General features: G+C 39.8%; 1 protein-coding gene across 4 annotated transcripts in view; it reads left to right on the top strand.

The window, feature by feature from the left end:
* Positions 1–20828, top strand: part of TEX9 (testis expressed 9) — a 41164-nt gene extending 20336 nt beyond the window's left edge. For 3 of the 4 annotated variants that reach the window (XM_072148155.1, XM_072148153.1, XM_072148154.1), the window contains exons 2-12: positions 5–96; positions 4135–4198; positions 6588–6667; positions 7861–7909; positions 9536–9615; positions 9772–9950; positions 12600–12682; positions 12814–12987; positions 17641–17775; positions 19158–19292; positions 20500–20828. In XM_072148155.1, coding sequence (XP_072004256.1) covers positions 4196–4198; positions 6588–6667; positions 7861–7909; positions 9536–9615; positions 9772–9950; positions 12600–12682; positions 12814–12987; positions 17641–17775; positions 19158–19292; positions 20500–20577 — 996 coding nt within the window. In that variant the 5' untranslated portion in view covers positions 5–96; positions 4135–4195 and the 3' untranslated portion in view covers positions 20578–20828. Of the gene's footprint in view, positions 1–4; positions 97–4134; positions 4199–6587; positions 6668–7860; positions 7910–9535; positions 9616–9771; positions 9951–12261; positions 12448–12599; positions 12683–12813; positions 12988–17640; positions 17776–19157; positions 19293–20499 lie in introns of those variants that run through there. The other variant, XM_072148156.1, reaches the window with a different exon arrangement.
* The last annotated feature ends 3211 nt before the right edge of the window (positions 20829–24039 follow it).

The raw sequence follows: 24039 nt of genomic DNA, 5'->3' as shown, positions 1-24039 counted from the left end.
TCAGATAAAGAAAAACAAAGGAGTTGGACCTCCTGCAGCTGGCGCCACCAAGAAGACCACACAAGATAATCTGCTGGCCAAAGAGGAAGAGTACAAGTGTGTATCTATAGGCACCTGCCTATATAATGTATCCTATAATGTGCCTATACCCTATAATGTAACCTATAATGTACCCTATAATGTGCCTATAATGTATCCGCACATCACACGGCTACTGCTGCCCCATCTAGCTGAATAGAGGCTTGCTCTAGAAACTAATTCCCATTCAGGTACAATGAACAAATGGTGCTTCACACCAGGAGCATAGAGGATGTATAATTTACACATCATTTAGATTCTGCGACCAGGGGCGTAACTACAGCGGTAGCAGCCATAGCAGGGGCCCACAGTGTCAGTGGGCCCCAGCATCCAACTGGCTGAACTGATGAATAAAGGATGTATTGTACAGCTGCACGTTGTACAGAATATATATGTATATAACAGTGCACATCCTCCACAGTATACAACTGAGACAAGAAATGTCGGCGGGCAGTGGGTGTGAGGAGAGAGCAGGACAGCAGGACTAGGAATCTCGCATCTCTAGCTTTTTGCATTCTACTTCCATTTGGTCAGCAGCTATAAATGTGTGTTTGAGTATAGAACTTTATGTGTGTACACAATCGCACACATTTATGCACAAAAATACACCTAAATGTGTATGTACTAATATGTATTTATCTTTTTTAGAGGAAGGGTTCCCCATGCAGAAGTCTTCTATGGGGCCCTGCCTCTCGTAGTTACGCCACTGCAACTGATGTGTTTCTAGTATATTTCCTAGTGCACATGGAGAATACACAAACTTCTCTCTAAAATGACAGATGGCTGTGAAATAGGAGAGGAATATTTGGAGAGCGAATAATTGTACGCTACACATTGGGGCAGTTTTATCAGAAGTCGGGATCTGTACACCAGATTTCATTTTTTGTTTGGCTTTTCTGCTGGTCAGAAATTATTATTATATATTTTAATCATTTTTCTTTATTGATACATCTGGTGTTTGAGGAGTTTATGTTTTCTTAAAGGGGTTATCCGGGTTTTAAAAACTAGTGGGGGCCGGGCTGGGGAGGGCTATTTAAAAAAAATAAACATCCACTTACCTCCTCCGGTGCAGCCGATGTCCCGCGCCGCCGTCCCTTCGATCCGTGCCCCTGTTGTTTACAGGGGCACGGAAGCCGCGCACAGGGAGCTTCCGGTCTGCGATGTGGCCGGCTCCTCCCATCCGTCACTATCTCTCAGTGTTGTAAGCACTGGGAGATGGTGTCGGATGGGAGCTTCCGTCCGTCCCTGTGTGCCCTTGTAATGAAACCGGCGCACAGAGAAGACCGGCCGCTGCGCGGGACATCGGCAGCGCCGGATGAGGTGAGCACATGTTTATTATGTTTAAATAGTCCGCCCCAGCACTGCCCTCAGTAATTTTTAAAACCTGGATAACCCCTTTAATGAACTTGCAACTTTTTAAAACAAAAGTTGAAAACACTAAGCTAATTCCTACACCATCAACACAGTGATCACATGTTTCTCAGTAACCTAAGGTGTCTTCAAGAGATGTTTGGAATATTTAAGATCCCAGTGGCTATTGTTACTTATACAGTGGAAATCAATGGGGTTACTGTAATTCTGCAGTCAACATCAATTGCTTTCACCTGTATGTGCTAACTTCAATGTCCAGGAGTCTGCAAAACCCGTTTCCGTAGCTTTTTTCTTTTAAAAGAATCCATTCTCTGTTCTGTTCAGAGACATAGGGGCACATTTACTAAGGTCCTCACGCCAGTTTTCTGTCTGAATTTGCAGATTCCTTTATGTGAAAACTGCCTGCACATGTATTTAAGAAGGCCCTTTTGTGCCACAGCTGCACGTGACACAAATTTTGGCACTGAAATGGGTGTTCCAGCGCACACAGCATTCACAAGGTCAGACAAAAGTGTGTTGCATGAGCCATGTGAGGGTACACCCAAAAAAGGTGTTCTCTGTTGAGGCAGTGCAGGGTGCGCCAGATTCATGAAGAACAATTCATGAATCTGGCGCCCTCTGCACACTACACAGGCACTACACTGTTTTTAGCAAATGTGCCTCATTATATATGAATTTTCAATGTAAATTTGGTGAAAGGCTACACTGGGGCAGGTACATCTTTGGGATCATGCACACAATCATGTGCACTTTTTATACTGCGTGCTGGCCAAGCGGAACGAGCCATGACCACTGATTTATTAATTGCTGCATTAAATACGACTGTGTGCCATACTTTGAAGGGAATCTTTGAAATAATCAAGCATGGTGAACCAGGGACACTTAGACATAGATGCAGGCACCATGACTGATAATCTTATATTTGTTATTCATGGCCTCCTTCCTTCCAAAATCAACTTTTAAAATGATGCTAATGAGTCTGAAGCGCTGCTGGGGGTGTTCCCTTCCGTACTGTAGCTTCACAGGCTATTGCTGCTCCTTCAGCACTTCCCTCATCCCTCTGCCTGATGTAATCTCACACAGTGGGAGGGGGAAATGCTCCTGCACAGCCTGCGGAGCTCCATCAGGAAGGGGCTCTGGTAGCACCCCAGAACCCCTCTGGCTCATTAACCTAATTGTAAAAGTTGATTTTAGAAGGAAGGCCGTCTTAGATAACAAATATAAGAGGATTACCACAGTCACGTGGTAATGAACAGGTGAAAACTTGTTATGAATATAAGAAGAGTTTAGCATCAAACATCACAAGTTTTGCATCACGGAAAGATTATTGTGAACTCTGAAAAGAAGAGAAGATCCTGTGTCTGTGAGGAATGGGTCTGTATTTACTTTCATGATGTTTTTCTGTATTAACCTCTCAGGCAGCAGTATATATATATATATATATATATATATATATATATATATATATATATATATATATATATATATATATATATATATATATATTACAGCGTCCAACGGAGTATAGGCACCCATGATACAAGACAACAGGTGCTGGTTACCAATCGCATGTGTTTCCATAGAAACGCATATGCTATCAGGCTGTGGCACCCCCCTGTGCGCTTTGATTCTGCCTCTAAACCGAGTCAAATCGGTACATGTGAAGATGTACAAGGAGCTGCTCAGCTGAGCTGCGACAACAACAGCCTCAGGGGACGTTTTGGGAGTGGGACCTTCCTCAGACATGCTTTCAGAAGAAATTTTTTGTGTGTTGTAGTTTTCCTGATCATGAATGCTAGAAGGAGCTTGGAGACTCCTTACAACATTAAAAGGGCACACTAAGGGCACACAGGTTTATATACTATACTATGGATATCTTTATTTACATTTACACCCTCTAGGCCTCATGTGCACTACCATGTGCAATTTCTGGGCTGCAAGCAATGGGCCGTGTTCCATTGCTTGCGGCCTGCAGGACTTGTCTGAGTGCTGCTGACCCCTCTATGTTTGTTGAAAATGAGTAGTCGCCCGCAGGATTATTATTATTACCTATAGAGCAATTAATTCCATGGGGCTGTAAATCAGTAAGGGGTTCACATATTACATTAACGCAAGAACAAATGAAGGTACAAATACAAAAATATTATTATTATAAAAACTACAATGATCAGGAAACAGGTAGAAGAAGGACTCTGCCCAGAATCTGTTTGGGAGGGTAAATGGAGACACAAGGTGACGGAGAAGACCAGTGCAGTTATTGTGTATTGTAGGAAATCCTAAACAAATGGGTTTTTAGATTGAGTTTGAAGGATTAGAAAGTGGGGGACAGTCTGCCATATTTTGGCAGTCCCAGAGTATGGGGGATGCACCGGAGAAGTCCTGGATACGGTTGTGAGAAGAGTGGATTGTAATAGAGTGAAGTGGAAGGTCCTGTGAGAATTAGGACCTGCCCTATAAATTGCGCCATGGCTGTTTGGCAAATGAGGCGCATGCACCATACATGTGAACAGTAGAAGTCAATGGTGCCATGAGCTAGCCACTGTTTGTGTAGACAGGTCATGGCACACATTCACAGTCATGCACATGAGGCCTTACAGAGTTACAGAGTTCTTCTTGTTCATCTTTAACACTATACATAGATATGTAGTGTTTTTTTTTTATTGTTCATTTAATTTATTTATTTAGGCGACTAAATGCTGAACTAGAAGCAAAAACAGCTGAACTAGTACGCGAGGCGGAAGAAGTGATGGTGAGTAAGCTAGACAGGTGATGTAGACAGGTAGTATCTATCTGGAGATTTGACTTCTGGGATCCTTTGAATGATGACGCTGCATTGCGGGTTAGAAAGGATCGCAGTGTGGCCTCTTTGTAGTGAATGACCATTTTAGCAAAACATGGGATGGTTATATCCCATTAACAATTAATGCCTTGTGTGACTCATTGTGAACTACACTATGAAAGGTTCATTAGCTTTGCATATGATCAACTTAAATTACATTTATTAGGCATTGAAACACCTTTTCTTAGTGTCACCACATTTTTCACAAATTCAGCAAGTGGCAGGTTCCTAAAGAGCCCTAGTAACTATCTGACAGCCTTCTTTTAGCTAAAAATGGTTTCCCTTTAATCTATATAAAAGAGGTATAAACTTGCCTGGTATCTAGGGATCTATAGAGCGACAACATTACAGGTCCTTTAGCCTCATAAAATTGGCAAACTTTACCCCATGCACACATCTGACTACATCAGTGATGGGCAACCTTTTGAGCTTGGCGTGTCAAAATTCGCGAAAAAACCGAGCATAACTCGAGTGGTGTGTCACCTCTAGAAAAAAAAACTATGGTATTCCCGTAATCGTATCGACCCATGGAATAAAGATAACATGATTATTAGGCTATACGGTGAACACCAAAAAAGAAAAAGTAAAAAATCCAGTACAGAATTGATGCTTTTCTACTCCTGCCCTAAAAAATAGTTCCTACATTTTCAACAATAGGAGATACCAACCCCAAAACGGTAACACTGGAAAAAGCATCTCGTCCCACAAAAAAAATGCCATCACATGGCCCCAATAATGCAAAAGCAAAAATTTTATAGCCTACAGAAGGGGCCAATGAGGAAACTAAACTAAACTAAAATCCTGGCAGCTGCAGGGCGCTCTGCGCCTCGCTGTGCTCCCATAAAACAAGTAACGGCCACATGTGGGGGGTCTCTGCACTCAGGAGAAATTGCAGAACAAATTGTATGGTGGGTTTTCTCATTTTATCTATTGGAAATGTGTAAATTTTAGCTTAAATGAACATATAAAGGCACAATTTGACACCCCTAAAGCAGTGCACATTAACCCCCTCTAACGCCCCTTAGTCAGAGACAGGACTGGCGGTGCTCAATTCCTCAATTGGGATCCCCCCTCCCAACAAATAACAAAAAAGCAGTGTTTTAACTAGTTTTAAGGACATTTTTGTCCTGAGAAGTTCCCCACCAAAGCAGTGTACATCACAGCACTGCACAGCCTGGTAGAGAACTCAGTAAATTAACTCACACAGGCTCCAACGACACCTCGGGCCTCCGTTACTCCTTGTGTGCAGATGTTCCCGCGCAGGCACAGCACAGGTCGCCGGGGCTGCTCTGTCTCCACGCTCTGACGTCAGTGCGCTGCCTCCGCAGAGCAGGATGGGAAAACAGGAGCAGGCTGTATCATTGACCGCCCGGCTGAACGCCTGGCCGACCGACCGCATGCCCGGCCGACTGCCCGCAGACACCGGCGACCGGCCACCGACAGCCATGGCCAGTCCGCCCTTGCAATTTTTCTCCGGCGGCCGCGTGTCAGCAAAAATGACTACGCGTGTCATAGGTCGCCATCACTGGACTACATAAAAAAAAACTACTCTCCTACTTCTATTCTCCATACAGGCTGTTGTGGTTTTATGTGATATGATATGTTGTGATTTCATAAGATATATGCTTGGTGTACATTTTGCTAATGTTAGGAGGTTAAAGGACCTGCAATGATGTCACCATGGTCACATGACATTATTGGCGCAAGCAGAGAAAGCATGGCGAGGAGCTGCTGGACTCGCTATAAACCAGGAAAAATTATAAAGTTGAATACATGAGGGGAAAAATTATTAACTAATAGAAAAGCGTCAGTTAGTTACTAGGGTTAAAACCTGCCAATAGCTGTATTTATGAAAATGTGGTAAAAGGTTCCCTTTTCTTAGTAAGTAACATATTGCTCCAATATAGACCTGTGTGTTTTAATGGATAGAAATTATCAACAAACTGTGTGATACTGAAGTAATTCTGGCTTCTCTCCGTGTCTCAGATTCCAGTTACGCTAAAATCTCATTACAATGTCTACTTTAGACCATTATTTCGCCTTATGGTAGAATAGATTTGGGAAAAGCTTAAGAGAGATTTTAGTTAAAAATAGTTTTTCTTTAAAAGCTGTTTTTGTGGAAGTTATCTTCTAACTTCTAGAATAATGTCTAAGGTAAACTGATTGAACATAACTTCTAACGTCTACAAAAAAGTAGTTTTCCTGTGGCCTCGAAGGCTGTAGCTTTTAAATTTGACAACCGTTAATTATACAAAAAAAATAGTGTTTGATTAATTTTATATTTCACACTTTTTAACAGAGAGAACAGCATCAGCTCCTATCACGACCCGCTCTGTCACAGGTTAAACTTTTTGATGAGGAAGAGGAGGAAGGTTTAAGGTAGGTTTTTTAAGCATTACATCACTTCCACTTGGATTATAACAATATATATTACATCTGTAGTATTTTACAGTACCTTATTTTGAAGGGAAGCTATCAAGGCACTTGCATGGTGAACCAACCTCAGGAGTGGGAGGGGGAAGATGGGGAGGATGTGGGAGGGGGAAGATGGGGAGGATGTGGGAGGGGGAAGATGGGGAGGATATGGGAGCGGGTTGGGGGTGAATAAAAATGAGCGGGGTGACAAGCGTTTTGAGTATGCAAATGAGCAGATGTCCGTTACCATTTGAAAAGCTTAACCCCTTGGACTTGGCGGTGTAACTATTTTCTACTTAAACTGATTATAAGATCTTTTTGGCTCAGTTCACACCTGCTTTGGAGGTTTCCATTACACTCCATACAATTAGGAAAATATCTGTTCACCATTGACTTCTATGCTTCATTGAAAATTCTGTTATAATAGCGGAAAAAAAGACGCTGGCTGCTGTTTTAATTTTTCCGCTATTACATATTGGAAATGAGAAAAGAACCTGTGAAGGTGTGAACTGAGCCTAATAAAGTTGTTAATTTGACCTCTACTACAATCTCTGCTTTTATATGGAAGTGAGTAGAGATTTCCCATATTCTGATACGTACACTGGAGATGTTCTCATTTAGAAGCCTGAACTGTAAAATAAGACTTGGTAATTTTTATGACACAAGCCTGTTGACCAGCTCAGATAAGTGGATACTCGGGTAGTAAAATTCTTTGCCTTTCAATGTTTGTGAAGGCAAAACCTTAAACAAAGGATTCAGTAGAATGTATAGGTATTTTAAAGACAACCCTTACATTGCAGTTATTTGCTGTAATAATGGTCATTAATCTATGACAAAAACAGTAACAGTACCATATTTTTCGGACTATAAGGCGCACCGGATTATAAGGCGCACCATCAATAAATGCCTGCTAAAATGTCTAGGTTCCTATATAAGGTGCATCGGTTTATAAGGATGAATGCCCAGCAGGTCCCAGACCTGTGCACAGTTCAAGGCAGCTGTTGTCTATAAGTACAGTTCATATATAAGGCGCACCTTTGATTTTTGAGAAAGTCTAAGGATTTTTTGTGCGCCTTATAGTCCGAAAAATATTGTATGTATCATCTACTAATCGGGTATGCTTATTTATTTATTTTTTTTCTACTGTTTTTTTCTAGAAATCTTCTGTGTCCAGAGGTGCCAGTCCTATCCCTTTCTCATCGCAAGGTAAATAGATCATAGTGACTAAAAATCTTAAAGGCGTTGCCCTGGGTCAGTTATTTTGAAATTAGTGGCCACGGGTGGTTTAAAAAACAAAAGTACTAATTCTTGCCTATGTCTTTACCTCTGTTCCAGCACAGCGCCTCTCTTCATTGCCATCCTCCTGACAGTGTGCCTAGTACAGGCCACAGCCTCATGCTGTAGCAGATGCATACTGTAGGCTTAGCCTCTGTATACCAACAGAGACCACTAATGTATTTATACTAATATTAGACACTTACTACCTTCATAATGTAGATGAAACTTAAAATCAATGAAACAATGTGCTGCTACATTTTAACCAGAGTGTCATAGTTTTACTTCAAAAAGATGTTTTCTGGGCCAACGTGATTATCCAATAAAATAAATCTATGGTCTTTGCTGGGGGCTACTAAAATAACAAATGTAACAAATGGTTACTTTTAATCAAGTAATATAAAAAACAAAATAGAAGAACTGAACATGTTGTACACAGACACATGCAGAATGTATTCTTGATTTCTCCTGATTTTATATCTAGTCGCACAACAAACCACATTGCTGCTGCTGCGCATCGCTCCATGTTCCAGACAGAGTCAGCACAGTACCTGGGAGCGCAGTGCCCAATGGCCAAGAGCAGAACCTAAACAATGTCTGACTGACATTGTCATTTGGTGGGGGCCCACCCAGAGAGCAAGATGTTGGGGGCCCCTGGGCGCATGCCTCAGGAGCCCTGTCTATAATGGATGTAAGGGTATATTCAGATCCTCCTGACCTATCCTTAGATCCAGATTTATAATAATAATAATAATAATCTTTATTTATATAGCGCCATCAAATTCCGTAGCGCTTTACAAATCAACAGATTTGAATACAGCTTAATACATTTTCATTCAACTATAATACACGTATATAGCTTTGACTCCCCTTCTCTAGTATAAAAATAAATATAATAATAATTATTATTATAAGACAATAGAAGGATGAAAATGAGAATATAGGGTAAGTACAGCTGCTCAGGTTTGTTCAGATTTTTTTGAAGTCGAAACAAGTCATTTTAAGTTTCTTTTCCTTTATGAATAAAGTGGTGGAACTATATACCGCATTAACAAACTCCAATGCGTGTCCTTACCCTTATGCTGTTTTTTTTTATCATAATGCTGTTTATTTTAATACAGTTATTGTAATTACCATGAAAAAGTGATTTTTTTTTCAATAAACATGGGCAAAAATTGCCCATTCATGTCCCGTTGCAACAATTTAGATGCACTTTAAGGCTCCATTCACACATCCGTATGGGGGGCCAATGTATACACATTGGATATACGCCCCCCCCCCCACAAATGGGTGCATGAAGCAGTATGGTGCGGCACCGTACTGTTCCAAATCCAGGAGAAAGATAGGACATATCCCATCTCTCTCTGGAATATGGCGCCGTGTTTCTCTATGGAGAGGGGTGAGCAGCGCTCACCCCTCCTCCTCTCCCCTTTACTTGGCCTTGTCACTGCTTCATTTACTTACAAGCCTCAGGGGTGACCACTGCACAGGCAACATATGTGGTAAAAGGAATTTGCCCTTTAATTTCTATTTAACATAATGGCTTTAATTTTACAGACTGATGGTAAATCAGGTACCAAACCTTCAGCACGGAATAGACCACACACTGCCTTAAATGCCAAAAAACAAATACTAAGGTAATTCTGAAAATGTAGTAACAATTCTAGAACATATTTCTCTTTACATTCCTTGATGTTAATTACACATTGTCTTGTATTATATGCACTGTATATATTTCTCTAAGGCCATGTTATACTGTAATATAAGAATTTTTTTAATTTGTTTATTTTAAGGCCACGTCCAAAAACAGCAGATGCACGCTCTGCCAATGACGTTGCAATCCTTACAGATATTGCAGATTTCTCCCTTGCAAAAACCATTAGCAAGATTGAAAGCAAACTCGAGGAGGGGGAACTGCCTGAAAACACTGAAGATGATGTAATACCAGGCATAAACAATGAAATTGGTGCAGGTACTTAAGTCCAATATAATAGATAGTATACAGTATATCTTGATCAAGTTGTGTAAAAACGTGGGCAAAATAGTAAATTTCCCTGGTATTTTGCTCTGTTCTTCATTCAATTCTTTCAAGTGATGCACAAAGTATTGGGAAATTATATAACTTTTCACTACATAAACAATATCAATTACTTGCTGAATGTGGACAACCCCTTTAAGACATAAATAATTATTTTTAAAGGTAGATTATTCAAAAAAATTATTTAAATAACTCATCTTTAGGACAGGTCATTAGTATGAAAATACTAAAGCCAGCATCACAAGTAGGCAGTGGGGGAATTCCTGAAGCAGGAAGCTTTGTGGACTGTGTATAGGCTTCTTTGGTGTGCTGCAGGTCAGCTTTCATTTACTTCAGTGGTTGCTAAATTGCAATCATGGATATGGCCACTAAACAGTGGATGAAACTTTCTTCCTCCATTGAAGTTGCCTCAAAAAACCCTCTAATACAGACCAGGGCACCTACATCTGGCCCTCTAACTATTTCAGACCGTCCAACATGAGCTCATGGAAGAATTTGAGCTTCCCTCCCCATCATTATATAATGATACAATCTTTGAAATGTTTCATTTAGTCAATATTATGAGGAACTATTATTAAAATGTATGCAATTCTTAGTGATAAGAAATTACTGTTGATTTTTAAAATTCTTCCCTTGAGGATTATAATCCTTTGTGGTAGAAATCAAATGCCTAGTGTAATCGGTCTGGTGATCCAGCCCTGAAGCTATAAGTTATGTTACTTGTAATGTTAATAACAGACCTTAGCAGTTATACACCTTACATGCACATGACATTGCTGAGGCTTGTAATTGCCCATGAAGTGAAGGATGTACATCACATCATTTTTGCACCACCACACAATAGATGCCAGGTGTATGATGTTCAATATAAGTTATTTCTCTATCTTATGACATTTTCTGTCCATTTTTTAGAACCTGACGCTCTGTTATAATTAAATTCACTTAAGATAATGGAGCTCATTTACTAACCAGTCCGTTGGAGTTCACAGAGAGTGCATTGTCCGACGATAATACACTGTGGCGTGATTCACTAAGATCGTGCGCCCGATATCCTGCATGTGTCGCTTCCCTGCTCTGGTCCAACATAGTTCACCATCTTGGTGGTTCATGTAAGCGCTTGATCTTGCAACGCAATTTGAAAGTTAAATCCCTCGCTCAGTCCGAATCAGTCGGTTTGTCCGACAGCCCGCCCCCCAATCCCAGCGCAGACACCTGTTAAATACCTGTCTAAGCGTGCAATCCCCGAAAAAGGCGAACAGTCCAACAAAAGTGTGATCCGCCACATTAGTAACTGAGCCCCAATATGTATAAAGTGCACAAATATGGAAAAGATTTTTGACAACATTGATGCAAAACCAATGTGTCTAGAAATTGTCATAGTGTGAGTCATATATTTGATTCATTTGATGGATGTCTGTCACCTCCTTTACTTCTCTGCTCCTTTGATATTGAGCTGCAGTGTCAGCAATGTGTATGAGCCAGTAAGATGAGACCATGATCCTCAGACCTAGAGCTGTCAGTGCTAGCAAATGATGCTTTTGTGATCAAGGAATTTTTTTATTAAGAGAGTTGGTCGGTAATAATTCATTGTTTTTTTTACCGATCATGTCTAATACTGTCTTATGTATCACTGGTTGCTGACAGTCATCCTTTACTCTACACTTGTCACATTCGAGTGTCATATATTTGACACATTGTAATGACAGCTCAAGTTGTGCGGGGGAAATAACATAATAGTAGTAATGCTTTTTTGTTAATGCCTTAGGAAGCCCTATATTGGACTGTTGAACATAGCAATAACCACCAGGAATATGTAGTTATAGTTTAGGATTAGGGCAGCTACTATTTTCATTAGGGGAACATTCACATCTATAGGATTTGCTGCAAGAAATTTTTGCAGAAAATCCACAGAAAACTGCATGAAGGTGCAGATTGTTATTGTAGACTTCCCCGCAGTCAATTAATATAAATACAAATAATTGACTACATTAATATATCTTTTTTAATTTGTATGTCAATCTTCCGTGTTTTTTCGATCTCCTGCAATGTAAAGAAATTAAAGATTATAATTAATTTTACTTTTTGCTGTAAAACTCATTTTTTTAATTGGTGCTATCTGAAGACATTTTTGAGCCTATATGTGATTGTTGGGAAAATTTTTTTGGATTTATATTCATCTATCTATACTCTCATCTATCTTCTTTGATTCCCATTCAGACTCTCTACATATGGCTTCCAGTGGAAACGTTTTGTCCCATTAGTAAACATATAACAAGTTCAATATGATTACACAAAGTGGTCCTGCCTCACAGGGTTTTATCAAGAATGCCATTATTCTGCTATGTACAGATTGAGGTTGGCCGCAGTCTCGGCCAGTCAGCATTACATAGCCCCTTCATGTTTGAATCAGCCAGTCGTGTCATTGGTGCATGTAAATGTGTAATCAAGTGTTTGTTACAAATTACAGTTAGTGATGTTTTTTACCTCATTCTATACTGGGATAAAATGATTGTGCTACTGTTTGACAGGAAACTGCTCTGTTTTACCTTGAGTAGACATTATGTTTTTTTCTCAATTTTGCAGAGGCCCAGATCAGATTTCTAAAGGCAAAGTTACGAGTCATGCAGGAGGAGCTGGACAATATAACTCATGAATGCAGTAAGAAGGTAACAGCTATTTAGCTATACTACTATTATGGAGAACCTGACGGCAGAAATTGACCTAAAGAACAATGGATGATGCCACCACACTAAGCCAAGATAGATCATCTGATTTCAGATTTTTATGTAATTAACAGGACGATGAAAATCGCAACCTTACATCTCGTGTAAAGGACCTTGAAGAGGAACGTGTAAGGCTACAGAGAACATCCAGTATACAGCAGACCCAGGCAGACAAATACAAGACTTTATTTGAAGAAGCCAATAAGAAGAGTGATGGCTTACAGCATCAACTCTCTGCACTTGAGAAGGTACGTGTGATGTCCTTGATTTTTTTTTTTAAACCCCTGCAATTTAGAAAGCAAGCTTGTACTAATGAAAGTATAAACTACATATTAATATATAACATTCATGACTGATAATAGTAGAAAAAAAGAGCACCGCATAAGCAATGTTATAAATAGACAAATTGGTCCTTTTATTCCATATGAGTGGAGACTATCCACTTTTAATAACCCATTACTAGATTATTATAATAACTATTTTATATTATTTCATTATTTTACTTGTATAATTGTTTTTACTGTAGTCATGAATTTGCTAAGCCTTAGACTGGGTAGTTCTGTATTTTTATCCTGTAATTAATGTCCCTGGTGTATTATTGGTCATCATACTGTATGCTGTTGCTACTGTTGGTAAATGCAGTTCAGAATTATCTATCCTTGCGTAGCAACCATGATACCTGCCCTGGTTGCTCTGCTCAGTTTTAGACCCATTTGCTCTTTTCCTAGAAAGTAAATCCTCTTTAGCGGACATCAGAGCTTTACCTTGTGTCACAAGCTATGACATTAACACTCAGAGATGTGAGCATTATGTTGGATGATTTTGTAATTTATATAATGGTTATGGTAGTGGGCTGTTCCCTTACAGACGAGGGAGGTATTGATGTTTTTGCCCTTGAGAATAGGGCTGTGAATAGAACATTTTTAAGCTATATGCAGCACTACTGGATAGAAATATTGTAATATGTGTAGTATCCTTGTTGGTAGAAAGATTACATATAGCTTTGGTTTAAAAATATAACTAAAATATTCACTCTTACCATAGATGATGGTTCTATATAATTCAGTAAGAATCTTTAACCTACTAGATTTTAAAGAGAACACAAATATATGCAAATAATCTTTTACCCTTTCAGAACCAGGTTTTTCTGGGTTTTATGCATTTCTGTTTTTCACTCCCGTCAAGCCATATCGTTTTCGTTTTATTTTTTTTTACAAAACTGTCTGAGGGTCTGTTATCTGTAGCCTTTATTGTACTTCTCGGTGGCACCATTTAATATGCTGTGATATGTATTGGGAAGCTGGAAAAAAATGTAAAATGTGGTGGAAATAGAAATATATATATCTTTTTTTTAATGAATTTTACTGTGCATTCCATTTGAGACATCCCTTCCATTCTAAGGGTTAGTATGGTCAGAGATGGCAAACTTATAGTACATTCAGATGTCCAGATGTCCCGTGAGCTGCAAGACTGTGAGCCCTGCTCACCCCTCCCCTCTCCATAGCGAGCTGAGCAGCTCTGTGAATCACGGCAGTTAGAGGGCCTGCTCTATCTTTTGTAGAGGAGCCGCTTGCCTCAGACACACCGAACAGTGTCCATGCATGATGCACGTCTATGGCAGCCTTGAACTAGCTGCTGTCTTTGCAGCTAGCGCACGGCCACTACTTCTGGCTGTTTGAATGTACCCTTAAATAGTTTGGTTATGTCTTAATCACCCTTTGTACACACCTGGTGACTGGTCAACATCATTTCAAAGGGTTAATTAAAAAAGAAAAACTGAAATATGTGTACATTTCTTGTAAAAAGTTTGGTAAATTATACAAAGTATTGACCGGATACAGCACCAAAGACTCTAAGCCTGAAAGCTATTCCTTCTGATAATTTTTATCCTCTTCTTTATACACATGCACACTCAGCCTAATACGAGTAGATGGAAATCACTTATTGTAGGTTGCCTCTGTCCACTGCAGGCACCTCCAATGGCTGATGAGAGCCTAAAATTTAGTAATGCGCATATATCAACTGGACATACACACAAATTAGTAAAAAAAAACTATTACAGAAGATGATCTTCAATGGTGTGAGTGCTGGAAGTGTTTCTGGCTTCCTATAACATGCATTCTGAAAGGGGAAGGTACATTGTTCTACAAGAATCTCCTGTGAAATTGCCCGTTTTTATACATGTGTAGTATGTGATCTTTAATGACTGGCTATAAAATGAGAATATCCTTCACAGAAACTCTCAGCCAGTGCTCCAATATCTAAATATGAAAATACATTCACATTCCAGTATTTGGTGCACTAATAAGGTGTCAAATAAGGACTTCTGAAAGAAGTAATGTATTATTGTTAGGAAGAACAGCCAGGAATCATCTACTATTCATATTGTGCCATCCCCTATGTATAATTTTCCTTCATAATGCCAGCAGCTTGTGGCAAAGGGTTAACCTTCATATTTCATTTCCAGGACTGATCGCGTCTTGTACTACTGAAGACGTTAAATATCACAATACGCATGAAGGTTAAAAGCAAAGCATTTCTCTGGGGATTGGGGTGAGGAGGGATATGAGGTCATTTTCTATTTTCTTGCTTTTGAAATATTAGCTGAGGTAGGACCTTGGAAGAGGCTCTGTAGGACTTGCTAATAAGGGATGATGTAATAATGTCCATGATGTTCTTGCTGTACCTAGAGAACATGCGGCGAATACAAATTGGTGTTAGTAATTTTGTTGGGAAGATGGATATTGTGATTGGCATATTTCAGTAATGCCCCTCTTTTTGTCCATTAGCTCTGTATTTATTACCTATTATTCAGATAGGACCATCAAAAACCAATGTATAGTTACGAGAACGGACTCTCATGGGCTTACAGTCTAATTCTCTAATGTCATGTACCAACTCTATACGGTCATTTCAGAGGAAGCTAATGATTTTTAGGTGTGAATCAGATTTGGTTCATAGGTTAAAATTTCCCGTAGGAGCAGATAATCTTCAGGAGATCTGCAGAGTTTTACTCCTGTGGGAAGATATTCTAAAAGAAATCTACATGTCTGCTGTCATATTTCCCTTTTTACAGGATTAAAAAATTATTCTCTCCAAGAAATAATCATAGTACAGGCAGTCCCCGGGTTACATACAAGATAGGGTCTGTAGGTTTGTTCTTAAGTTGAGTTTGTATGTAAGTCGGAACTGTATATTTTATCACTGTAACCCCAGCCAGAACTTTTTTGGTCTCTGTGACAATTGGATTTTAAAAATGTTGGATTGTCATAAGAACCAGGATTAACACTAAAGCTTCATTACAGACACCTGTGATAACCGTTACAGCTGATTATTGTAGCCTAGGACTAAAGTACAGTAAATTATCAATATCCAGAGGTCCGTTTGTAACTAGGGGTCGTATGTAAGTCGAGTGTTCTTAAGTAGGGGACCGCCTGTAGATATATTTCTAAATAGAAAAAACAAGTCCAACCAAAGTGTAAATAAAAATAATAAGGAATTCAACTCATCACTCTCTTCCTTTCACACATAGGATGGGTCAATAATGCCTTCCTACATTCACACGATGTGGTTTCACTATTCAATTTATTAGCCGTAAGTTAGGTTTATGATTAGAAAACCATAAACCATATTACTAACAACTTAAAAGGGGTTTTCCCACCAAGCAAGTTAGGCCCTATCCACAGTATAAGGCCAAACTTGCTGATCTGAGATCAGGGGGTTCCGACAGAACACGAGAACAGGGGGTCTGAGGTACCTGCATCAGACCCCTGCAATCGAGCAGACGACTGCGCATGTCCATTCTGCTTTATTCATCTCTATGGAGTTGACAGAGATTGCCAAGCGTCCCGCTCGGCAATCTCAGTCCGCTCCATAGAGATGAATGAAGCAGAACGGGCATACATGGCCGTCTGCTTCATTCAGCTTAGGAAGGGATGAAGGGTAGGGCGGCGGTACCTCGGACCCCCATTCTTGTGATCTGTGGTGGTCCGATCACCATGTTATGCCTTATCCTTTGGATAGGGCCTAACTTGCTTGGTGGGAAAAACCCTTTAAAGGCACCATAGCAAATGGATCCGTCTTGTGTCAATAAGAATATATGAAGAGGGCTCACCTGCTGCGCCCTCTTCATACTTACCGGGTGTTTGCTGCAGTTTGCAGTAAACACCTACCATTAAAGGGGTTGTACACTTTAAGCAAATAATGTCAATGGATCTTGTGTTAAAAATGTTTGACATGTCATGTTGAGGGATTCTCCCCTGCTTCAGGGAGTCACCTACTTAAGAACACACGACCCCTAGTTACAAACGGACCTCTGGACGTTGGTAATATACTGTACTTTAGCCCTAGGCTACAAAGATCAGCTGCAACAGTTATCAGGTGTCTGCAACTGAGTTGTATGGTTTTTATGACAACCCAACTTTTTTAAAATCCATTTGTCACAGAAACAAAAAAAAATGTGTCTGGGGTTTCAATTATAAAATATACAGTTCCGACTTACATACAAATTCAACTTAAGAACAAACCTACAGAACCTATCTTGTATGTAACCCGAGGACTGCCTGTATATGTGTTTGGCAGCAGTGGTCACTTGTTTATTTTCAAATTGCTGCTCAGGAACAGAAAAATGAAAAAAATAAACTTATTTTATTATTTTACGTCATTCTAATAATTTTTCCATAAAATATTATTAAGGTGAATAGTCCCTTTTTTCAAACTGTTCAGAATGTCTTTTATTTGACTATATGTCCAATGTAAATCAAAAGTTTAACTTCATGTTAAAAAAAAAGGGGGTATTCCAATTAAGGTTCTTACCACATGCTGAGCATCACTATACATGGGTGTTTCTGTCATAACCCAATTACAGATTTATATGTAACATATTTTTCCTCCTGACTTAGGAACTGGAAAACATTAAAAGAATACAGAAACAGTCTGCGAGCAATCAAAGTGCTACTGAGGTTCGTCTGAACAGAGCCATGGAGGAAACAGAGAAATACAAAATGGAACTTAATAAACTTAAGCAAAGTAACAAGGTATTTTCTTTTATTGAATGTAATCTTTTTATTTTTGTACACATTATAATATTATATTATATTATAATAGTAAGTACACTATATTGTTTGACTCAGTATGCACTCCTGGGTAAAGCTAAGATTACATTCTTTTTTCAAAATTGATTTTTTTTTATGAATTTCATGGTCTAAATATGAATGAAATTAATGTAAAAAAATCTTTCATCATTTACATAATTTACAATTTGTAATATACTTTATTAAATGAAAATGTTTCTGTTTCGTGTCCTTTTTTCTTATGTCCCTGCCTTTCTTCCTAAAAAGATTGTCCACAACAAGTTATTTCCTAAGCACAGGATAAGAGGGGGGTGATTCGACCCCCCCTCAGATCACGAGAATGGGGTTCCAATGTATCCCAATAGCTCATGCAAGCTTCTATAGAAATGAGGGAGTATGGCACTTGACTGTCTCCATCAGCGCCATAGCAATAAATAGAGCAGCAGGATGCAAGTGAGACTGCTATGTTCAATTGGGGTATAACTGACTATCGTTGGGGTCCCATTGCTGAGATCCCCACCAATCAGCTAGTTATCCAGTGGATAGGGGCTAACTTGTTGGGACTGGACAAACCCTTTAATAATTTTCTGTAAATTAGCTTTCTAACCGCTGTAATGAACATCGGGTGAAGCGCTGATAAAGCATTTCACACAATTTTAATGTGAGAAGTACCTGCACACTGCTCTCCTCTTCCTGCTGTCCTGGCATGTAAGAAACAGGACCTGCAATGATGTCAACAGGTCATGTGACAGTCTCAAGTTAGAGGGGTGACATCACTTTCTCCCAGGCTCATCTGCATAATAAAGGAAATTTGATTTGACAATGATCATTGTATGATTTGACTAGATAAATGGGGTGGATCCTTGTGAGCTGCTCCAACAGGTAGTGGTGGCTGAATTAGTCTACATAAAGTGCATAGTCTGTTCTTTCTAAGGACTAGGGGTTAACAGCTTCCCTGCTATGTAGATAAAGTGACAGGTGGGAACTGTGAGAGTGAAGATGCTGTGGAGCAGCAAAAGGTGCAGAGAGACACACAGAAAGTAATGCAGAGTCACACCTGGAGATGGAGAGACTGACAAGAAAGAGGGGAACCTCTCTATCTACACTAACCCGCTTCTGCTACACAGACAACAGCATTACATTACTTAGTCTCCTCCCTCAAGAGCAGGAAGCAGGAGCCTCTCTTGTCTGCAGTAAATATACAGAACCTGTTAAATTATTTTTACTATATGATTTTCTAATACCGGTAACATAAATATCAATACCGGTTGATAAAGTTTATACTTTAAATATGCACAAAATGAATACAGAAGTGTTACAAAAACCACTTTCTAATTCTGCCCTAGGATACCGCTAACCAAGAAAGGAAAAGGATTGAAGAATTGAAACTCGAAAATAAGAAGCTGGAGAAGCAGAAATCTGAGTTGATGGCTGGATTTAAAAAACAACTCAAGCTAATTGATATTTTAAAAAGACAAAAGGTTTGCAATAAGATGTATACAGCATGGAAAGTCCACATTGCTTACACTTCCCATAGTTCCACTATACATAATGTACTGAACTGAAGCTGTTAACAAAAAAAAAAACCTCTTGTTTATTCTGTCCAAGGAATGGGCCCATAATGGCGGTCACATCTTTCCACTAACCATCATATGGAGGGGGAGAATTTACACAGGGACATGCAGCTGATCATTGACTATGCATATTGGGGTAAATTTACTTGATCTGTCCTGTCGCAATCCCCGATCCGGACGGTCTGACAAAAATGAAGTCACGTAGTTCATGCGCCCGATTTTCTGCATCTGTCGTTTCCCCCGCTGAGGTCCGCCGGAGTTCACCTTCTTCTTCCCGGGGCTTGTAAGTAGGTGTCTTGTGACACAATTTGATTTATTTAAATCACACACGTTTTCCGAATCCGTCGGATCGTCCGATGCCCCCCCCCATTTGTGTCGCGTGAAAGACAACGCTGATGCGCCAAAATCCGATCGCGTGTGCCAAAAACCCTTTCTAAATGTGGCGCACATCGGAAATTGTCGGGTATTCCAACAATAGTGCGGACCGCGGACCCTTAGTAAATGAGCCTCATTGAGCCAGTGATCTTGTAAAATATATGTCAACAACCTCTTACTCAATGTCCAGTTACTATTTGTTATCTTGGTCCTACAACACTTCTCATAGGGCCTGCTCTCACACTGCTCGCAGAAGCTGCATAGCTTTCTTATTTGGAGAGTTTAATTTGATATGGTTGGCGATTGCTTTCCCCCCCTGAGACCTTTTAAGTTAAGTAACACCTGCCAGAAATGGGTTTGAGAGTAAAGAGCTCTGTAAATTTCAGGTGTATTATGCATTAACTACCGTCGTCTACTAAAAATATCTTTCACAAACAATTTGGTCCAAGATGCATTTTGCTCTCCTAACAAATTCCCAGAGGTCTATGAAATGTAAACTACCTTTGGTTTTTAGCTGCTCCATGGCCTGGAATAATCGACTATTTTACAAATCTTAAAGTTTATTTGTTCATGTGAACAAAGGCAGAATTGAGGATTAATTGATGACCTCTTAAAAGATTTTAGAAAATATAAGCCTATTCATTTCCCAAATGACGTCACATATGAAGGGGAAAAGCAGAGTTAATTTAATCCAGTATGAAGTATTTATGAGTTTTCATTATTTTTGTTTTGTCTACAGATGCATATTGAATCCGCCAAGATGCTGTCTTTTACAGAAGAAGAGTTCATGAAGGCACTAGAGTGGGGGGTCTCCTAAAACTTCCAGAAAAGTGAATTTGTGTACATTACTTACATAACATACTTGTTTCCTGTTGTAATTTATTTTCCATTAGATTTTTATCAGTAATAATAGATATTGCACATATAGCAATTTTGTCTGATATATTCTTGCCTATATCTCTGCTCATCTACTGCCATCAGGAATTTAAAAAACAAAAAAAATCTTATTTGTATCATTAAAACAAGTTTCCATTATTGATAATGTAATAAACTATATGTAAAACAGTACAGTTGTGTGCTGTCATAAATGCTTTTTGTGGGAAAATGTTCCTATGTGAGTAAACCATGATCCTATTGTTCTGTATTTGTCTTTGGAAAAAATAAAAAATAACATTTCCTTTAAAAAGGAAAGTGCAGCATTTATTTTTTTTCCACTTGAAATGGAACCTCTTAGGGCGATTCACAGGTTAGGTAAAAAATTGTTAGGCATCACAGTTTCCCAAAATGTCCGATATAATATCAGTTATTTCCTGCATATAACCCCGTAATGGAAAATGGCACCCAAATGTCCGAAACGCAACTTTTGCCATTTTACAACATGCAGAAAATTTTACAAAAGTGATTAAAAGGCTGTTCAGTCCCCAAAATGGTAGCACTGAAAACATCATCTCATTAGCATCAGAAAATGGCGAAATGAACATTTATAAGGTTTTAACGAATTAAAATGATTAGAATGATGTTTTTTTTTTTTTTACCATATTTGCGTGAGTAGTCTTATACAGGGAGTATATCCCAAACTCTATATTTTAACTGGAAAAGTTAGTGGTCGGAAAATATGACACTTGTACGGCACTGTGACTGTGGAAATCTTCTTATGTTTGTTATCCATGGCCTTCTTCCTTCTAATATCAACTTTTAAAATAATGCTTTTGAGCTAGGAGGGCTCCATGGAATGTTACCAGAACCCCTCTGTGTTATAGGTAGATTTCGTTTAAAGGGTTGTGTGAACTTACCATATTTTCTGGCGTATAAGACAACTTTTCAGAATTCGTGTGTCGCCTTATAACATCCACACAGGTTTTAACCCTTCAGTTCTAGGGAAAGGGAGGTGATTAAATTTTATTTTTTTTTTACATTTGTTAAAATAACAGAAGACCCGAGGCTGTCATTGAGCCCATAAATTAAAACAAAAAAAATTCAGTTTCCCAAAATGTCCAATCAAAATATAACAATAATGGTTATTCCCGTTGCTTAACCCCGTATCAGAAAATGGCACCAAAATGTCCAAAATGCCACTTTTTTGACATTTTGCGACATATATATTTTTTTTTAATAAAAAGTGATCAAAAGGTCGTACAGTCCTAAAAAATGGTAGCAATGAAAACGTCAATCTCATCTTGCAAAAAATGGTACCGTACACAAATCCATCACTGAAGTACCTTATATACTCATGTATAAGCAGAGTTTCTCAGCACAAAAAATGTGCAGAAAAACCTAACCTCTGCTTATACACGAGTCAATAAAAAAATAAACTTACATACTCACCCTCCGGCGGCCCCGATGCTCAGCCCTGCTCCCCGATGTACAGGAGGCTCCTCTTTTGTTTTCCCTGCGGCTCCTCTTCTTTAACAGCTGGCATAGACGCGGCCATGTTATCTGCCGGCTGGTGCACACTATGACGTCAGCAGCGGCCGCATTATAGTATGCACCTGCTGGCAGATTGCATGGCCGCGTCTCTGCCAGCTGTTACAGAAGACCGAAGAAAGAAGAGGAGCCCTGGGGAAGACAGTAGAGGAGCTGCACCGAGCATCAGGGCAGCCGAAGGGTGAGTATTTAAGTTTATTTTTTTTTAAAAATACTACTGGGTGCTGGCGGTCTATATGCTGAGGGGGCTGTGACCAATGCATTTCCCACCCTCGGCTTATACTCGAGTCAATAGGTTTTCACAGTTTTTGGTGGTAAAATTAGGGGCCTCAGGTTATATTCGGGTCGGCTTATACAGGTATATAAAATGTTATTAGCGCCAGAAGATGGCAAAATGAAGATTTTTTTTTTTGTACAGAAGGTTTTCACTAATAAGAATTTACCATATTGAAATAGAATACAGCCCCAGGAGGGGCTGGCAGGCTATATACTCGAGGGGGCAGGCAAGCTATATATTTGAGGGGGCAGGCTATAATAATAATATAATAATTCTTTATTTATATAGCGCACACAGATAACGGAGCGCTGCACAAAGCATTTCAAATTGGTCCCTGTCCCCATGGGGCTCACAATCTAAACAACCTAACAGTATGTTTTGGAGTGTGGGAGGAAACCGGAGTACCCGGAGGAAACCCACGCAAACACGGAGAGAACATACAAACTCTTTGCAGATGTTGGGATTCGAACCCAGGACTCCAGTGCTGCAAGGCAGAAGTGCTACTCACTCAGCCACCGTGCCGCCCTATTATTCGGGGGCGGGCAGGCAGGCTATATATTCGAGGGGGCAGGCAAGCTGTATATTTGAGGGGGCAGGCAGGATATATACTCCAGGGGGTTGGCTGGCTATATACTACAGGGGCTGGGACCAATGCATTTCCCACCCTTGGCTTATACTCAAGTCAATAGGTTTTTCCATTTTTTGTGTCAAAATTAGGGGTCTCGGCTTATACTCGGGTATATACGGTATATTATGTTACTGTTACTTTGTCTAGAAAAAAGTGCTGGGGGGGCAATTTGACTGTTCTACAAAAACATATGAATACCCTCATTGCTTTAATGAGGCACTTAAACATAATGGGGGTCATTTACTAAGGGCCCGATTCGCGTTTTCCCGACGTGTTACCCGAATATTTCCGTTTTGCGCCGATTGTACCTGAATTGCCCCGGGTTTTTGGCGCACGCGATCGGAATTTGGCGCATCGGCGCCGGCATGCGCGCGACGGAAATCGGGGGGTGTGGCCGAACGAAAACCCGACGTATTCGGAAAAACCGCCGCATTTAAAAAAAAAATTGTGTCGCGAAAATTTCACTCACCTTCATCCTGGGTAGGCCGGTGTATTTCGAGGCATTCCAGCGGACTTCAGCGCAGCAGCGCCACCTGGTGGACGGCGGAGGAACTGCATTGATGAATCCCGGCCGGACCCGAATCCAGCGCAGAGAACGCGCCGCTGGATCGCGAACGGACCGGGTAAGTAAATGTGCCCCAATATATTTTGCATAATAGATTAATAGATGACAGATGCTTCACACTGTAGCCCATAAACATTGCAGGACAGCCAGAGTCACAGTGCAGTGGAGCAAGTGTATTGGCAGTAACCTGTGTGTGGTTACCAAATGTTCACCCGATCCGCTCTCAAGGAGGTAAACTTATTACAGGTCTGCTTGTCCTGCAGGTAAACATTTATGTACAGTTTTATTATTTTTTATGCTCCACTAAAACCTTCTAGTTCTTATATAAAAGGTCACAACAAGAGCCTGAGATCTGTAGAAAATAATTTGAGGAAACCATATAACC

The sequence above is a fragment of the Engystomops pustulosus genome, chromosome 4 (genome assembly GCF_040894005.1).
Source record: "Engystomops pustulosus chromosome 4, aEngPut4.maternal, whole genome shotgun sequence".
Lineage (NCBI taxonomy): Eukaryota > Metazoa > Chordata > Amphibia > Anura > Leptodactylidae > Engystomops > Engystomops pustulosus.
Note: the sequence above shows the minus strand (reverse complement) of the source record. Positions and strands in the feature narration are given on the sequence as shown.